Below are 17,585 nucleotides of genomic sequence, written 5' to 3' on the forward strand. Positions count from 1 at the left end.
ATATTGAATGAGCAACGTTTTCAGATCCTCCCTTGATTTCCCCTTATAGGACATCGTATTTCAAACATAAATCCCAAGCTGTTTTTTATTCATTTTGTCTAATGACTCTTATTCATTCTGCTGTTTCTTTGGTTTATTTTGGGTTCAGGAGATGAAGCAAATAAAATAACAAACTGTAAGCTTGCACTTTGTTCCTTCCCTTTTGAATTTGTTAGGGTCGGTTTAGCAAGTATTTGGAGTGTGCACCTCAGTTTGCTGTTATTGGAAACTCTTGCAGCGATTATGCCACTGTGCTGTTTTGGGGTCTACCCTGAGCAGTAAGGGGTTCTGTCACTGCCTGCTTTCTAACCTTGAGGTGCCTTAATGCTGCACAGCTATGGTTCAATTCCCTGAGACCAGTAGCATGCCTACAAGTATTAGCTAGCCTAGTTACTTCTTTTAGGGTGACACGAACATCTCCTCCAGTCCTGGCAATCTCCCCGCTCAAGGTTGTCTCTCCATTCTGGATAAAAACCCCTCAGTTCCAAGCATCCTTTAAAAAGGCTTTTTCCTTTTATTTCCTCTCAGACCATGGTGACTCATGTTTATTCAAATTGGAAGTATTTCCTTTTGACTTAATGTCTCAATGTCTTTCCATTAACTCTAATGGTCCAGCACTGTCTCTTCCTGGGCAGGGCAATGCATTGTTACCTGAAGCTGGTTTTGTACAAATACATAGATTCATAACCACAGTCTGTACAGATATCTCATAATGACCATCAAGTTCAGAACTTTACAAGCTTTCATAAATGATCTTACTTAATATATTTCTATAGAACAAGAATACAATTTGCAATCAGTTTGTTTAGTTGCACATTTTGGGTGCATTAACTCTTCTTTTCTCCCCTTGGGGTTTCTGGATCTTGTTACAGGTGGAACTCTGCGGGAGCATGTGTAAGCAACTAGGTGCCTAGGAGGTCTGAGGCACTGGTTTCCAGGACTAAAGAGGCTGGACTGCAGAATCTTCAATGACACGAGGGTTCAGACAAGAGGTTTGAGCCTGGGAGTGCACTCTAGAGTCCCAGAGCTAGCAACAGTGATTAGATGCTATCTGGATCCAGTTGGCTTAGAAGCACATGGGACCCAGCATGTGGGTCCACTCATAATAGACTGGTGTCTATTCAGAGGAGCACTGGATCAGGTTGTAGCAAAGGTTATGATACCTTAATTTATTCCTTCTTACACCCTCCTGTTAGTTGCTTTTCTTACCACACCCCTCTCTCTTATTTGCTCAACATCTGAGCAGCTGTATTATTAATTATTTTTAATATTTACATTGCAGGGCCATCTGTGTCTGTCTAGTGCAACTTTGTGAGCAAGCTGAATACAAAGAAAATCTTCCCGTGCAACCCTCCCCATTCTCCAAAAAAGAGAGAGGCTGTCCTTTTTAGCCCATCACTTGTCTATGGTTGATTGTCTCCAAATCTATAGCACTGTTTGAGAAATAGTTTTGTGTAACTAACTCAGACACTTCTCCAGATTAGCAAGGAGAAGTGTCTGAGTTAGTTACTAATTCATAACACATAATTACAGCACAGTAATAGCAAAAAGAGGTTTATGATTTATTCTACTTTCCAACTTGCAACCAAAAGCCAAAGTACAACATCCACTTCTCTTTACTAATAGGTATTCTAGATTTTTTGGGTCAGAATCAATGGCATCTCATGACAGCTCAATAAGTTTTATATGTAGATCAAGGCAAGTCAAGATCCTCAGGCCTGGCTCAAATTGTCAGCCCCAAATCTGGCCCAGTCCGTTGCTTCTCTAATGATACGTCTAACAGAGGTGCAATTTGGGGGAAGAGTGATTTTGTAATATAGACACCTATACACTAGGAACTGGACTGAGACCACCAATTCATGTAGGACAGACATCAGTGGTGATGGGATAGGGGTATAGAGGTGTGACACTGAGTCAGAAAGGGTTAAGCAACCAGCAGGCTAACGTGACCCAGATCAACCTTTAAGAACATATTAGAGAAGTATTGAAATGGTAAACAGGGCCGTTTCTTGTAGATAGTTATCAAAGCCATGTTAGATAGGCCAGAGTGTTTGAAATGCAAGTTTGTATTGCCACAATGTATATTACCTGTTCTTTGTCCAAGGCATACCTCCTGTGACCTGCCCCAAGAGGCTATTGTAACCTGCCAGAGAGCTATAAAAGAACATGGGACCTGATCCTTTTTACATCTCAGATCTGCTTAAGCTTGGTCAAGGGAAGCTTGAGTCGCAAGACAGGTCTCCAGCTCCAGTCTGGATTACCCTGCTATTTCTCATAGAAGAATTTAAAAAGACTCTGCACATGGACTGCCTATTGGATTATAATCTATGGAACTGATTCTGGAAAAACTTTCTACAAATCAGCAGCTCACCATCTCTACTATGAAACTGACTCAAGAACTTTATTCATATCTGCATTTATAATGATATTTTAACCACAGTATCTCTCTTTCTTTTTAAATAAATCTTAGTTTAATTAATAAGAATTGGTTGTAAGCATGTATTTCGTTAAGATCGGAAATATTCGTTCACCTGGTGAGTGTGTGTCTGATCCCTTAGGATTGGTAGAATTTTATATATGGTGAACTAGATTTTAAGCAATCCTCACCATATTTGACTTGGCTGTCTGGGTGGGAGCCCAGAGCTGGATTGCTTTAAGGGAGCTGTGTTTTTGGCTTCTGCATAACTGGTAAGTTGCTGGCTTGGTGACTTCAATTATTAGAATAACCCCCAGTTTTGGAGATCGTCTGCCCCATTCTTTGCGGTTTGCCCTGGTTGAGCACGTAAGTCGATGTAGTTAGGTTGACACGGTGTCAGTGTAGACACTCTGTTGCTTACAATGACTGTTGCTGCCTTTCAGAAACTGTCCCACAATACCCCACACTGGCAGTTAAATCGGTGCAAGGCCTCCTGGTGAGGAAACACACTCCCAACACAAGTGTAGACATGTAAAACTGATTCAATTACTGTGGCGGCTGAACGTCAACATAACTTTGATTGACGTAATCTTAATTTTGTCATGTAGGTTTGTCCTTAGTGAACACAATACTCCAATTGAAGCCTCATCAGTGCCAAGTAGAGCAGAACTAGTACCCCCTGTGTCTTACATATGTCATTCCTGTTAATACACCCCAGAATAGTATTAGCCTTTTTTGCAACTGTATCACATTGTTGATTCAAATTCAATTTGTGATCCACTATAACCCTCAGCTTCCTTTCAGCAATACTACTGCCTGGGCCAGTTATTCCCCATTTTGTATTTGTGCATTTGATTTTTCCTTTCTAACTGTAGTACTTTGCAGTTGTCTTTATCAAATTTCATTTTGTTCATTTCAGATCGATTCTCCAATTTATCCAGTTCCTTTCCCCAAAGTGCTAGCAAATTCTCCCATCTTGGTGTCATCTGCATACTCTCCACTCTGTAGCCTGACCCAAAGTTGGGTAAATAAAACTGTAACTTGAGGATTAACAGGTTCTTGTCACAAGATCAGGCCCAGTAAGATTATTATAAAGTTATCATATAATTTGGGATCCCCGATGTGCACAGGTATAACACTCACACTATAGAAACTCTCTCAATATATAAATATATGATTTATTAATAATTTAGCAAAGATAAAACACACACTTAAACTTAACAAAGTAGATAGAGATAATACAGAAACTACATTTGGACATCCATACTTACACCCTTATCTTTCATACTTAACCATTATCTTTCTCATCACCATCATCGTCCTCATCTTCCCCAGTGGCCATCATTCTGGCCCCTCCCAAGGCTAAATTTCTCCAACCTGGGATGTTACTTTTATAGTAGGTTACGCTGATGCTGCCATGACCAATGCATATTCAATAGAGGTCCTTATTTGTATTTCCTCCCCTCAAGGGGTCCATTTTCTATAGGTTAGTATATGTATGATGTTACCCTATTAGCATATATGTCAATTTGCTGTCATGGCAGCTTTGCGGTCGGAGGTCCTGTCCGGAACTTTCCGGATGCTGGTGTCAGTTATGTTTTGTGCTGGTGTCAGCTGTGTTCTATGGGTGGCTGATGTCAGCATTCTGGACAAAGTTCCCCCTTGCATGCTCCTTTTAGTTCCCTATAACTTACGAGTTACTTAAGTTTATCCATACCAAAGATTATAGGCCTCAAGCCTCACAGTATCTACTAAAGCCAAATCTTACAGGATAAAAGCCTGTAGGTTCCTTGCATTACTACTAAATCTAATAAAGCAAAATAACAAAGCAATGAATATAATACAGGTAAGCTAGCCCACTGGGCTACAACTCCATTATCCAAGTTATTAATGAAAATATTGATTAGTACCGAACCCTGGACTAACCCCTGCAAGACCCTCCTTGACAAATCCTTCCAGTCAGACAGTGAACCATTGGTAACTACTCTTTTCAACCAGATGTGAAATCACCTTATAGTAATTTCCTCTAGACCACATTTCCCTAGTTTGCTTTATGAGTTTCCCTAGATTGCTTACGATGGAGGGAGGGAAGGCAACCCATTCACCACAGTAGCAGCACAGACCCAGGACCGTCCTTACCCATACACAAAGCACGCAGCTGCATAGGGCACCAGGAAATTTGGGGCACCAAATTTCCTGGTTCCCTGTGCAGCTGCGTGCTGCTCCAGCCCCTGCTCCGGCTCTTCCCCAGGCCTCCACCCCTGCTCCACCCCGCTCCATCCCTGCCCCCCCAGCACTCACCGGTGGCTGCTGCACTCCCGCTGCCGGTGAGTACAGGCCCAGCCCTGCCCCTGCTCCTCCCCCACTCCCCTGAGCTCTGCAGCCAGGCTGGGCCTGCACTCACTGGCAGCAGGAGTGCAGCAACCCAGCCTCAGCCGTGCTGCCGGTGAGTGCTGGGGGGTGGTTCCTCCTTGCCCTCCAAGCCAACCCCTCCCCCCCTCGCGGAGGCCTGGGGCCAGCCCACCCGCTCCCCCCCAGCAGAGGCCTGGGGCCCCACACACATCTGCCCCATGGGGGCATTGCTTAGGGCCCCAGAATTCCTCGGGATGGCTCTGCACAGACCCCTGGAAAGAAAGGGGATTGCTCATTGTGATGGGATCCCCAGGGTACAGTCTGGAACTGTGAGCTGCCTGTAACGTCTATTAGGGTGAGAGACTGCTTGATTCAAATCTTGCTTAGTCTGTTGAAGTTAGAATTTAGATTGTGTTTCTGTTTTTATTTCTTAGGGTAACCAATTTAGATCTCTATGCCTGCTACTTATAATCACTTAAAATCTTATCTTTCCATAGTCAATAAATCTGTTTTATATTTTACCTAAAACACTGGGGTTTTGGTTGAAGTGGTTGGGGAATCTCAGCTCAGGTTAACAAGAGCTGTTGCACGTCCACTACCCTTTTATTGGAGTGCCAAGCTAATAATGAGCTTGCACTGCCCAAGGGAGTCTTGAGCAGTATAAGATGCTATATTGCTGGGGTGCAAGGCTGGGGTGATTGGCTGGTGCCTCTCTGTGTATGATTCATGAGTAGCTCAGTGAGCATACATGTAATGCAGCTGGGTGTGGGGCTCCACATGATGATGGCTGAGTGATCACAGCACCTGGAGGGGGGTTGCTGCTTCTCATTGGCATCGCTTTCTGAGCGACAGCCCAGGCTAAAGCGCAGGGAACACAGCTGTCCCACCCTTCCAGGTTGTACCCCAGGGATCATGTCACACCCATGCATCCCAGCAGTGGCGCAGGACTCGCGGAGGATAACAAACCTTCTGAATGGGGCGGGGGGGAAGGTAGACGTGGTATATCTTGACTTTAGTAAGGGTTTTGATACTGTCTTGCATGACCTTCTCATAAACAAACTAGGGAAATACAATCTAGATGGAGCTAATATAAGATGGGTGCGTAACAGGCTGGAAAAATGTTCACAGAGAGTTGTTATCAGTGGTTCATAGTCAAGCTGGAAGGCCATATTGAGTGGGGTCCTGCAGGTATCAGTCCAGAGTCCAGTTCTGTTCAATATCTTCATCAATGATTTAGATAATGGCATAGAGAGTACACTTATCAAGTTTGCAGATGATGCAAAGCTGGGAGGAGTTGCAAGTGTTGGAGGATAGGATTAACATTCAAAATGATCTGGAAAAAGTGTTCAGAAGTAAAGGGCTGAAATTCAATAAGGACAGATGCAAAGTACTCCACTTAAAGGAACCATCAATTGCACACTACAAAATGAGAAATGACTGCCTAGGAAGGAGTACTGTGGAAAGGGATCTGGAGGTTATAGTGGATCACAAGCTAAATATGAGTCAACAGTGTAACACTGTTGCAAAAAAAGTAAACATCATTCTGGATGTATCAGCAGGAATGTAGTAAGCGAGACAGGAGAAGTAATTCTTTCACCCTGGTAAGGCCTCAGCTGTAGTATTGTGTCCAGTTCTGGGCACCACATTTCATAAAGATGTGGACAAATGGAGAAAGTCCAGAGAAAAGCAACAAAAATAATTAAAGGTCTAGAAAACATGACCTATGAGGAAAGATTGAAAACATTGGGTTTGTTTAGTCTGGAGAAGAGAAGATTGAGGGTGGACTTGACAGTTTTCAAGTACATAAAAGGTTATTTACCGGGAGGGAGGGGTGAAAAAATTGTTGTTCTTAACCTCTGAGGATAGGGCAAGAAGCAATGGGTTTAAATTGCAGCAAGGGAGGTTTAGATTGGACCTTAGGAAAAACTTCCTAAGCTAGAGATGTTATGGAATCTCCAGCAGTGAAGGTTTTTAAGAACAGGCTGACAAACACCTTTCAGGAATGGTCTAGTAATTACCTAGTCCTGCCTTGAGAGCAGGGGACTGGACTAGATGTCTTATTGAGGTCCCTTCCAGTCCTACATTTCTATGGTTCTGTGCCCCCCCCCCCCATAGGTGGCCCAGGGCTCTGTGGAAGCAAGGGTGTTGCCCATGCCCCCCATAGGCAGCCCAGGGCTCTCTGGGGCCAGAGGGTTGCCCATGCTCCCCCATAGGTGGCCAGAGCTGTCGGGGGAGGTAGTTGCCCATGCCCCCCATAGAGGCAGGTACCTTGCTCCTCCTAGGGAAGGAAGCGGCGGGCAGAGGCGGAGAGGGAAGGCGGGAAGCCAGCCAGAGCCTAGAGGCGGAGCCGCCCGGAGCAGCAGCGGGGCAGGCAGGTGGTGTCAGTCTGGGCTGGAAGTTGGCCGCGCAGGAGCAAGCGGACGGGACCTGGGAAGTGCCTGGCTGAGGGGCAGCAGCCGGGGCAGGTGCCGGCTGCCCACGTGTGCGGGAGGCTCGGTCCCGGGCCTGCGGGCGGCTCTCCCGCGGACCCTATGTGTCTGGCTCGGGAGCGCTCTCGCGCTGTGCTGCTTCGCGGGGCGCCCTCGGGATGAGGAAGCTGCTGCTCCTTCTCCTCGCCGCCTGCTGCAGCGTGGGGCCGGTAAGTCCGCCGCTCGCCTCCGGGCGCCCGGGGCTCCTGGCTGCGGGCAGAGGAGCCCGGTTCAGGGCACAGCGCGGCTCTGCCCTGCCAGCGGCAAAGGGAGGCTGCTGCAGCCGGGCTCCCCGGCGGGGGGCTGCTGCGGCGGGGCCGGAGTGAGACCTCGCCCCGCAATCCCCGTGCGGAGAGTCAGCCCGCAGCGCCGCGCGTGTCCCCGGGGGGCTCCCCGCGCGCCAGGCGGTGCGGTGCGAGTCCTCTGTGACCCGCGCGGGCGGACCCCAGGCTCTGCCGGGCAAACTGCTGCTGGGGGCGAGCGGGGGGCTCTTGTACCCCCCCCCCCGACTTGCGGGGAACAAGAGCCTGGGTTCAGCTTGAAAGGAGCAGGCGTGTGGCATCGCTGGTTCGTGCAGTGAAGGGGCTCGCCCGCTTTTACAGGATCGGGCTGTGTGAGCCCAGTGTAAACGCCGTGATAATCGAGCGGGCTGTGCCCATCCCAGCCAGGTGCACCCCGGGGCAGGCGTTACAGCAGCCCTTTGCTTGGGTGCCTCCTGACAACGTCCAAGCTATTCACTGAGAAGCAAATGACTTAACCCACTCAGTAGTTAAATTAAACAGACCTGGGTCCCGATCCTGCTCCCACTTAACTCCAGAGAAGGAGACTCGAGCTCTTAGCGAACATGTGGCGTGGGGCCAAATGTAGAGTGATCCATCATCGGGCTGATGCTGCATTAATTACACCGCTGGAGTATTTACTCGTCAAGGTCACTAGCCTTTTATCTTCAGCGGGCCGGTTTGTGCACACCAAGGGAGAGACGGCAGTGAGTGACATTTGGGATTTATGTGCTGCAATATCTAGCGCAGTGGAGTAGTGAAAACCAGTAGTAATCTGAACACTCTTCCCCTTGTGGGTTTCAATAAGCCCCAGAGTCAAAGTCTGCTCTCATTTGCACCAAAGTAAATCCAGAATAATGTAATGTATTTAAACGGAGTTATCCTTTATTTACACCAATATAATGGGAGCATAATTTGGCACTTTATATTATTTGTATGTATTTTTATTTTCTTTTTTTGATTCAAATGAAAACGGGAAATGGTCCCAGCAGCGGTTTGAGACGTTCTTAGAGTATTGGCAGAGGACAGTTAGGAAGTGGTTATTATTTATGGCTAAAGAGTTTTACTCACTGGAGTGTGTTGATCTATTATGGTCTAGCTGAAAAAATGATGTTTAACTAACTTCTGTACTGTGCATGTAATAATAATTTCATTAAAAATCCTTATGAAATTAGTTGCTGTAAAACCTTCCTAGTTTTAATTGAATCAAAATTATGTTGTTTATTGACTGTTTTATTAACTACTTCATGGCTTAAATGGAGACACACAAAAGCATCTGACAACAGAGAACAGTTACCTTCTCTGCATTGTAAATTTAAAAACACAGTCTATTGTGCACCAATCTTGATAAGTCATACTGATGGTAAATGTAAAATGGCTGCTAGAAGTAAATTTTTGTGGTAAAATTATTGTATCTCAGGTGCCTGAAAAATTGATTTATTAATGGGAATGCTGACAGACACTAAACTATAGCAGTCCAGCTAGGTGTGTATCACAACACAGGTCTATATTGACTACTTATGTAAACCATTCTTTGGTAGAACAGGGGGAAAGAGAGCCTAAAAGACCAAGCAACAGTACTGCACAGGATTGGGCACTAAACTTTTTAACTCTGATAAAGTAGATCTGAATTTAAAAAAAAGAACAAGGAGTACTTGTGGCACCTTAGAGACTAACAAATTTATACTGTATTTTCCACTGCATGCATCCGATGAAGTGGGTTTTAGTCCACGAAAGCTTATGCTCAAATAAATTTGTTAGTCTCTAAGGTGCCACAAGTACTCCTTTTCTTTTTGCGAATACAGACTAACACGGCTACCACTCTGAAATCTGAATTAAACTGGTTCCTGTATTAGAAAATGGATGTTATTACATATCTGACATGCAGTGGACATTTGAGAAAGTATTGCATTAGTTATAGTCTTTAGGTACTACATAATTGTATTTTCTCAAAGGAGTAACCATCTCTATTAAATCTCAGTTTGTGGAATCCTTTCAATCCTGTGATTGAAGTTGTTTTTTCATAAGTTTCTTTGCCAAAATGTTTACAGTATGATTTACACTCTGCATTAGTGGTTCTCCAGTAAATTATTTGCAATTCACACTAGCACTAATAATAAATAATAAGGAGTAGGAAGCATATTGCAGATTACTGATTTTTTTCAACACATCAGTTGTGGAAAATCAACACATTATAAAACAGGATAACACATCACAAAATACACTTCATTTATTTTGACAGTTTCTTGGCTATTGGGGCAGGGACTGTATCTTCCTAGTGGTTTATACATCACCTAGCACATTAGGGCCCCAATCCTGATTGGGGATCTGAGTGCTACTAAATTGCAGATAATTAGTAATAATAAAATAATAATACTTGCAGGTTTTTATTATTATTATTATTTTATTTATTATTAGACTTAGAAACCCTAACGTATATCAGGGCTCCATAGTGCTTGGCACTGTGCAAATACAGAGTAAGAGACAGTGCCTGATCTGAAGAGCTTATGATTTTAATAGAAAATATAGAGGAAAGGTGGGAGAAAGGAAGTAATATTTCCATTTTACAGATGGGAAACTGAGGCTAATGCAGTCCAAGGATGCATCAGGCGAGGTATTTCCAGTAGAGACAGGTAAGTATTAGTACCATTATAAAGGCACTGGTGAGAGCTCATCTGGAATCCCATGTGCAATTCTGATCTCCCATATTTAAGACAGATGAATTCAAACCAGAACAGGTGCAGGGAAGGGCTACTAAGATGATCAGGAAAACCTACCTTCTGCAAAGAGACCTTTGCTAGTTTAGCCTAACCAAAAGAAGTTGAGGGGAGATATGATTTCTCTTTATAAATACATCAGAGGGATAAATACTAGGAAGCAGGAGGAGTTATTTAAATTAAACACCAATGTTGATACAAGAACAAATAGCTATAAACTGACTGTCAATAAGTTTATCTTGAAATTAGACAAAGGTTTCTAACCATCAGAGGAATGAAGTTCTAGAACAGCCTTCCAAGGGGAGTAGTGGGGGCAAAAATCCTAACGGGCTTCAAGACTGAGTTTGGTACGTTTATGGAGGGGATGGTATGATGAAACTGCCTACCATGGCATGTAGCCGATCTGCGACTGCTAGCAGCAAATATCTCCAATGGCTGGTGATAGGACACTAGATGGAGAGGGCTCTGAATTACTGCAGAGAATTCTTTCCCAGGTGCCTGGTGGGTGAGTCTTGCCCACATGCTCAGGGTCTAACTGATCACCATATTTGGGGTTGGGAAGGAATTTTCCACCAGGTCAAATTGGCAGAGACACTGGAGGTTTTTCACCTTCCTCTGTAGCATAGAGCACGGGGACTTGGAGGTTTAAACACGTGTAGATGGTGGATTTTCTGTAACTTGGAGTCTCTGAATCATGATTTGAGGACTCCACTAACTCAGCCAGAGGTTAGGGGGTCTATTACAGGACTGTGTGGCGAGGTTCTGTGGCCTGCAATGTGCAGGAGATCAGACTAAATGATCATGGTGGTCCCTTCTGGCCTTAAAGGGTAGTCTACACAGCAATGTAAGCCCAGGCTCGGGCTGGGCTCAAGTCTAACCCTTGTATCCGCATACCAATTGTGTTAACTTGGGACTCAGACCTAGGGTCCAAGGTCCTGCAGGGCTGAGGGTCCGAGCCCATGTTAAACTGGGACTTTGAGTTCGAGCCCTATTGCTTTCCTGTATGCACACAGCCCAGGCTTGATTTGGGTCCTGGAAGTCCTCCGGATGTATCCAAGTTCCTTGGGGGAACTTCCTTAGTCCTCCCTAAGTGGACAATCTGTGGTCCAGTCTGTTGCATGCTATTGCAAACAGAAGCCAAACCTGTTCACAAAGGCAGCCGCTCAGGTCAGTGTTAACCCATTTTCTGCTGAACACCGGTCTGCAAGCACACTATCAGAGAGCCTGCAGGGTTTTCAAAGAAGACTGATCAGAAGAAGATTTTTGCAAAGACAGCTGGTCACAAGAATACAGCCGGATTTTGGTACATACCACCCAGACATTCTTGCACACACAGCCCCAGGGAGGGCAAGGCGGGCCTGGGAGCAAAGGCCAGAGTGCGGAGCAGGAACTAAGCAGCTGCCTTGCAGTGAGGGGGAGTGGCAGAGCTACTGGCTCAGCATGGCTGGGGGAGAAAGACCCCCAGGATGCTGGCTCCTCCCCCTCCATGCAGGGCAGCCACTTGGTCCCCACTCCACTCTCCGTCCCTCTTCCCCACCTACCATGGGGCTGTGTGTGCAGAGGTGCCCTGGCAGAATGCACTGAAAGGGTGGTGAGTGGGAACAGGCCCCAAAACTTCCCCACAGCCTCCTGGAGATCCCTTATCCCTGCCTCCCAGGGTGCGGCAGGGGCAGGGATAAGAGATTTCTGAGCGTGCTGGAGCGCCCCAACCCCAGGGGATGCGCTTCATTGCTCTGCAGCCGGAAGCAGCCAGACTGGGGTGTGTCTCTGTTTTTCCTCTGAAACCTACATTTTATGTCAAACTTCAAAACAAACAGACAAAAATAAATAGATAAAAAAACAACCAAACAAAAACACCTTCACTGAACATCCCATTATATAAAAAATTAAGAATCGCAGTTTTCTTTTAATAGTTTGACAGCCCTAGAGTCTGATGTCCTAATTATCCTCAGAACAGGTGCACATGGGCATGAGAGTTTTCCCACAGTGCAACATATTGATAGGGCTAGAGTGTCAACACTGTGGGGGAGGAAGGCACTCTGGGATAGGGTTACTTTGACTTGGGTCTTTGCACTGCAGTGTGGACGCCAGAGCTCTAGGTTCCAGTATGGGTCAGAAAATCCTTAACCTAGGGTTAAAATGCAGTGTAGATGCTCAAGCCCAGGGTTTTGTGACATGGGTCAGCAGACTCGAGTCCCACTAACCCTAGGCTTACATTGCTGTGTAGACAAAGCCTATGAGGTGCTCAAAGAACAAGGGCCAAGTTTTCAGAAGTGCTTAACACTCATGAACTTCCACTGTGATGGTATGGCCAGATTGAATAGAACATCCAATGCTCTGACTCTTGAACATCTGGTTTTAATTGACTTGCCCAAGGTCAAACAGGAAATCTGCAGCGCAACAAGGACTTGAACCTAGATCTCCTGACTTACTCCACTGCCTTAAAGCCAAGACCATCCTGGCTCTCACTTATTTATAATACTTCATAGTAAAAGTAATGGTGTTTTGTAAATTAGACCTCATTACAGGACTCTATTATTAAATCTTTGCTGATGAGGGGAGAGAGAGACCATCACTTTGTGTGTGAATTATAAAATGTGCAGCTGATTGAACAGTTCAGCAAAGTCTTACTGCCTTATAATTTTGTTTCATTTGCTTAATCTCACTGCTATATTCCTAAAGACTAAAATGTATTATTATTCCTAAATATTTTCTGTTGTCCCTACGCCCTCAACTCTGCCAACATTTCCACCCTTACCCTCCTGCTTGTTAATTTACAGTCACCTGTTCCATGCTGACTCTCCTCTGCATCGTGTGAGCTTCTAAAGTTCATTCCTCCAGTTCTGCTACTGTGCTGCCTGTCGTGAATCTTGTTGACTTGAATAAAAAAAAATCTCTATTTGTTGTTCCCCTTCCTCTAGCCTCAGTCTACCTAACTGTCTGTGCTCATGGGTAGGGACCCTCCCTTCTTGACTGTCTTGAAAATGCCTGGTATATTGTGGGCAGTACTATAAGCAAAGGATAAATAATGAAAACAACGCAGCTCTGTTTTAAAATGAGTTTCCCACTGCATACTACTTGCTTAAATCAAAGAATCTGTAATGAAGTATTGTGACCCAAACCCAAAGCAAATTCAAAAATGAAGCAGTTTTCTTTTAAAAATCAAAAATGTACTTGTCTCCCAGTTAAGGATGTTATATTGGAGTACAGATTGACACACTGTCTTTCTATTGGGGTGAGGTGGGAAGTTACTCAGAAGAATGTTGGTAAATACACTATTTATGATGTCAAGGACTCTTTTTGTAAATGACACTATTGGTTTTGGAATGCTTCAGAAAGGAGTTGAGGAGGACTCCTTTTTATGGAAGAGCATTATTTTAATGTTTCATTTTGAAAAGCCAAAATGCATAGACTTTGAGAAAGGACTGCACCTAGTACACGCTTAAGGGCTTAAAATAACAAATAAAAATTGTGGATTCTTTGATTGGTAGTTGCATCCATCATGGAATATTTTCATTAAAATACTTTAAGACCCAGGCCTGTTTGTTCATTTTAAACAGGTGAATGGCATCCACCCAGAATGCAGATTTCAGCTGGAGATTCATAAGGAGGAAATAAGATGTATGGAACTTCTAAAGAGTGTCAAAAGAGTGGCGTTTAAAGGTAAGAAAAAGATGTGCTGCAATGCACAGACAGCTTGCAAAGAAAAAATCCTTATTCATCAGCACTGATTAACTTCTTTGACAGTTAAAATTACATTTTCAGAATTTATTTGTGCTGTGACTGTACTTTTTATGAATTGGATAATTCATGCTGACTTCGTATTGAAAGTAAAAACTAAGGATGAGAGACCTAATTAATGTTCTGATGCACAAGGCAATTCAGATACAGGATCGAATTCATCCTTGATGTATCTCCGTTGAAATCTATGGAGCTATGCCACAGGTGCACTTGGACCATACAGTTTTATTAAAAGAAACACCACCACCCCAATGTTCTGGGTACAATAATGTTTAAAATATACACATGCAGCTTACTGTACCTAGGTGGAGGAGAGAGGAGAAAGAAAGTGACCTATAATTAGATTTCGTGAGGAGGAGACCAGTTCCATTTTTTTTCTTCTGTTTTAAGCTTTTAAGGGATTTTCTCTGCAGTTGTAATGTGAGTGGAAGGTAAGATAATCAGAAAACAAATAAAAATGTATGATATTTCCCTTGCAAGTAGGGGCCTCTGACAAGGTCACCAGTTCACAGAGCAAACATACTTTTCAGTATGAAGGTAAGAAATATACCCTGGTGTTTTCAGTGTGAAAACAATAAATAATCTAGTGATGCAAAGGAAAAGCAGATTGTAGCATGGACCTAGAAGGGAAGCCCTGAGTAAGAACTTTGTTTAAAAAAAAATTTATTGTCATTTTAGGTAAGGTGTTCCTCAGCTGGAAGAATATGTTTATTATATTTATATTTTCATTAAAATTATTAGTGTTATATTATATTTGTATAATGGCCTATGGCCAGAAGCTCCAGAAGGGAAAGAGCTCTCTACTCCCTCTATTGATGAAAAGGGAAACGTGCTGCCATAAAAATCTCTTTTTTGAACAGACAGCCTATCCACAATTCCGATCATGATGCTTGAGATGAATTTAGGAGTTTAGAAGACAGTGGGCTCCAGGGAGGCTCGGAGAGGGAAAAGAGCTATTACTTTGTGGCAAAAAGTTAATTTCTAGAGCTGGCTAGGAATTTTGCAGTTTCCACAAAATCAAAAATTTTCATGTGGAATTTTTTTTATTTTCAGTTGAGAAAATTGAAATTAAATATTCTGAATTGAAATATTTCATTTTTTATCTGATACAATGCATTTCATTTTGAATCAGTTCAACAAAACATGAAACTGCATTTCACTATCAGCACATGGCCTTGTGGAATTGTGGCTGAGGCCCTAATTCCCTCTTATGGACTGTGCTCCCTCGAGGACTACATCTCCCATAATGGTATGGGGATTTCCCTCTGATTGAGCCATGTGGTGTGTAATGAGTTTCTTCTGCCCTGTGTAATGTCTTTGGGATTCAATGCCACAAAACTTGCCAAGCTACCAGGTGTCAGCAATATCCCTTTACCGTGACTCCTATTTCATGATCCCCTGGAGGTCTCTTAGATTTCAGTGTGTGACCCCTAGAGTACATATTCAAATATGCATTTCCTGCAGTAACACAGTCAAAAGCAATATATTTTTCTATCATTTCTCCTTTTGATTAATCTGGCTCAGGCATTAGAAGAAGTGCAGTTGTAATAACAGTGACTCTCATGGTCATGGATATGTGTTCCAAGAAAATTCCCACTGAAACCATTCATCTACTCCTAGATTCCGTATTCATGGTGAAATTGTTTTATGGAAATAAGTGTTAAAGGAAGAAACCTGTTACATGAAAAATACTAGTGCGTAGCCAAATGGTGAAATGATTACTAGGCCTGCTTAAATAATTAATCTTACATTAATAAATTCACTATGAGCTATTTAAAAATCCCAGCTCAGTTCACTTCCAAGTCCGCATGTGCTGTTCATTGTTGCTGGGCTGGTCCAAGGAGGAGATCCCTGCTGTGAATTTCAGCTGCCATTGGCTTTTGGAGAGGAAATGCTAACGTGATGCTTTGACTTTTCTGCAGGGTTTCCTTTCAACAGGTTCTTCCAATACTCCTACTATTTTACAGTGGTGGTTTCCCAAAAGGACTCTGCATGCTTCTTCTCATGCCTTGTAAGGAAGCAGTACTTCTGACAGTACTGATTCAGTGCAGCGGGGCAGAGGGGACCCAGCGATAGAAGAAGGACTTGCATATGTAATTAAGTGCTAAGCTGGAGAATACATCCAGGGGAACGAAACCAATTTACTGGGTGTATGCTTAACACCCTTGGATAATTTATGTCTACATCTGATATTAAAGATAACTTCTACCAAGAAACTGGCCAAATGGCACTCTAGGCTAATAATACTCCCTTGCATATCTAGAAATATTTGTTATATGTGTGTCCTTGATGCACCAATAAACTGTCTCTGTTCATGAGCAAAATATCCTAGTTTAAGGAATCTTCTATACTCAGACATACATACCCTTCACAATGATGCTCCCTCACTGAAATAAATCCTTGATTTGTTAATGAACTACATTTGTGTTACGCTCTGATGCACTCCATAACAGCAATCCCAAAACACCAGGAAATTGAAGCAATGCAGGTTGTTAATCAAAACATGTAATAACCATGAACAAGTTAAGTCAGCAACAGTATGAACAAAACGTAACAGTCCAAATGGCAGGCATATAGCAGCAGGCCCTGAGTAAGTTCACACCCCCAATGCTATGCGCACGCACACATGCAAAGTTCAGGAATCAGAAGCCGAGAAACAAACAGGTACAGGAAGCAATAAACAGGAAGGCAACACACAGACACACCAATTATTGCAATTTACTTAACAGTAAATACTTAATGTATTCAAATGGTTTTAATTAGAGATGGGCTAGTCGGCTTTGTTAAAATACAAACTGCCTGAAGCCTTTGCCTTAAATTTGAATCAAACTTCTAAAGTTTATTTAATTAAAATAAATTAATAAAAATATTTTTCTTATTTTGAACAGGAGGGCTGGCTACATGGCCCTTGCTTCGTCTTTCTGACTGACCTTGGTATCTGCTACCTGTCACACCAAGGTCATAATAATGTTAAAATTCTTCTCCATTGACTGGCATGGTGGGTGAGATAATATCTTTTATTGGACCAACTTCTGTTGGTGAGAGAGACAAGCTGGTCCAATAAAAGTTATTACTTCACCCACCTTGTCTCTAATATCCTGGGACTGACATGGCTCCAACAACACCGCCTATCCCCGTTGACTGAAATTTAGTCAGCAATGGAAGAACTCACTCCCACTTGGGGAATAAAAACTCACTGAGCCCTGCACTACTGAAGTCAGTGGGAATTTTTCCACTGACATGAATGGGCATAGGATTGATCCCCGAGTCCCTGGGCACAATTCTCCAGAATCTGATTGCCATACAAGTGATGAGATTGCTTAGGGTAGGCCTTCATTCCCTCTGGGAGAGGCAGCCTCTCCTTTTGCCTGGAAGTGTATCAACAGTGAAAGGGAGAAGAAATATAGAGTCATGATTTTGTTTTTGGTAGGTCAGAAAGGACCATTACAATTATCTAGTCTGACCGCCTGCATAACACAGGCCATACAAAGCACCTGCCAGTAATTTTTGCGTTATACCCATAATCTTTGGTTGTGGAGTCCAGGAAGATCCTGTGGTCTTCATGGATCAACAA

The 17,585-nt window shown here is 43.5% G+C and overlaps 1 protein-coding gene and 1 long non-coding RNA gene across 4 annotated transcripts in view; one reads left to right on the plus strand and one right to left on the minus strand.

Annotated features, from left to right (window-relative positions):
* The window catches only part of LOC140907779 (uncharacterized), a 238,375-nt gene that overhangs the window by 88,339 nt on the left and 132,451 nt on the right, over nt 1-17,585 (minus strand). The gene's annotated exons all lie outside the window — the stretch shown is intronic.
* VIPR2 (vasoactive intestinal peptide receptor 2) overlaps nt 7,247-17,585 on the plus strand; it is an 88,150-nt gene continuing 77,811 nt past the window's right edge. The window contains exons 1-2 of one of the 3 annotated variants that reach the window (XM_073334537.1): nt 7,247-7,445; nt 13,831-13,933. In XM_073334537.1, the coding sequence (XP_073190638.1) occupies nt 7,395-7,445; nt 13,831-13,933 (154 nt within the window). In that variant the 5' untranslated portion in view covers nt 7,247-7,394. Of the gene's footprint in view, nt 7,446-7,882; nt 8,204-10,145; nt 10,187-13,830; nt 13,934-17,585 lie in introns of those variants that run through there. The other 2 variants (XM_073334536.1, XM_073334538.1) reach the window with 2 other exon arrangements.

This window comes from Lepidochelys kempii, chromosome 2 (assembly GCF_965140265.1).
Source record: "Lepidochelys kempii isolate rLepKem1 chromosome 2, rLepKem1.hap2, whole genome shotgun sequence".
Classification (NCBI taxonomy): Eukaryota; Metazoa; Chordata; order Testudines; family Cheloniidae; genus Lepidochelys; species Lepidochelys kempii.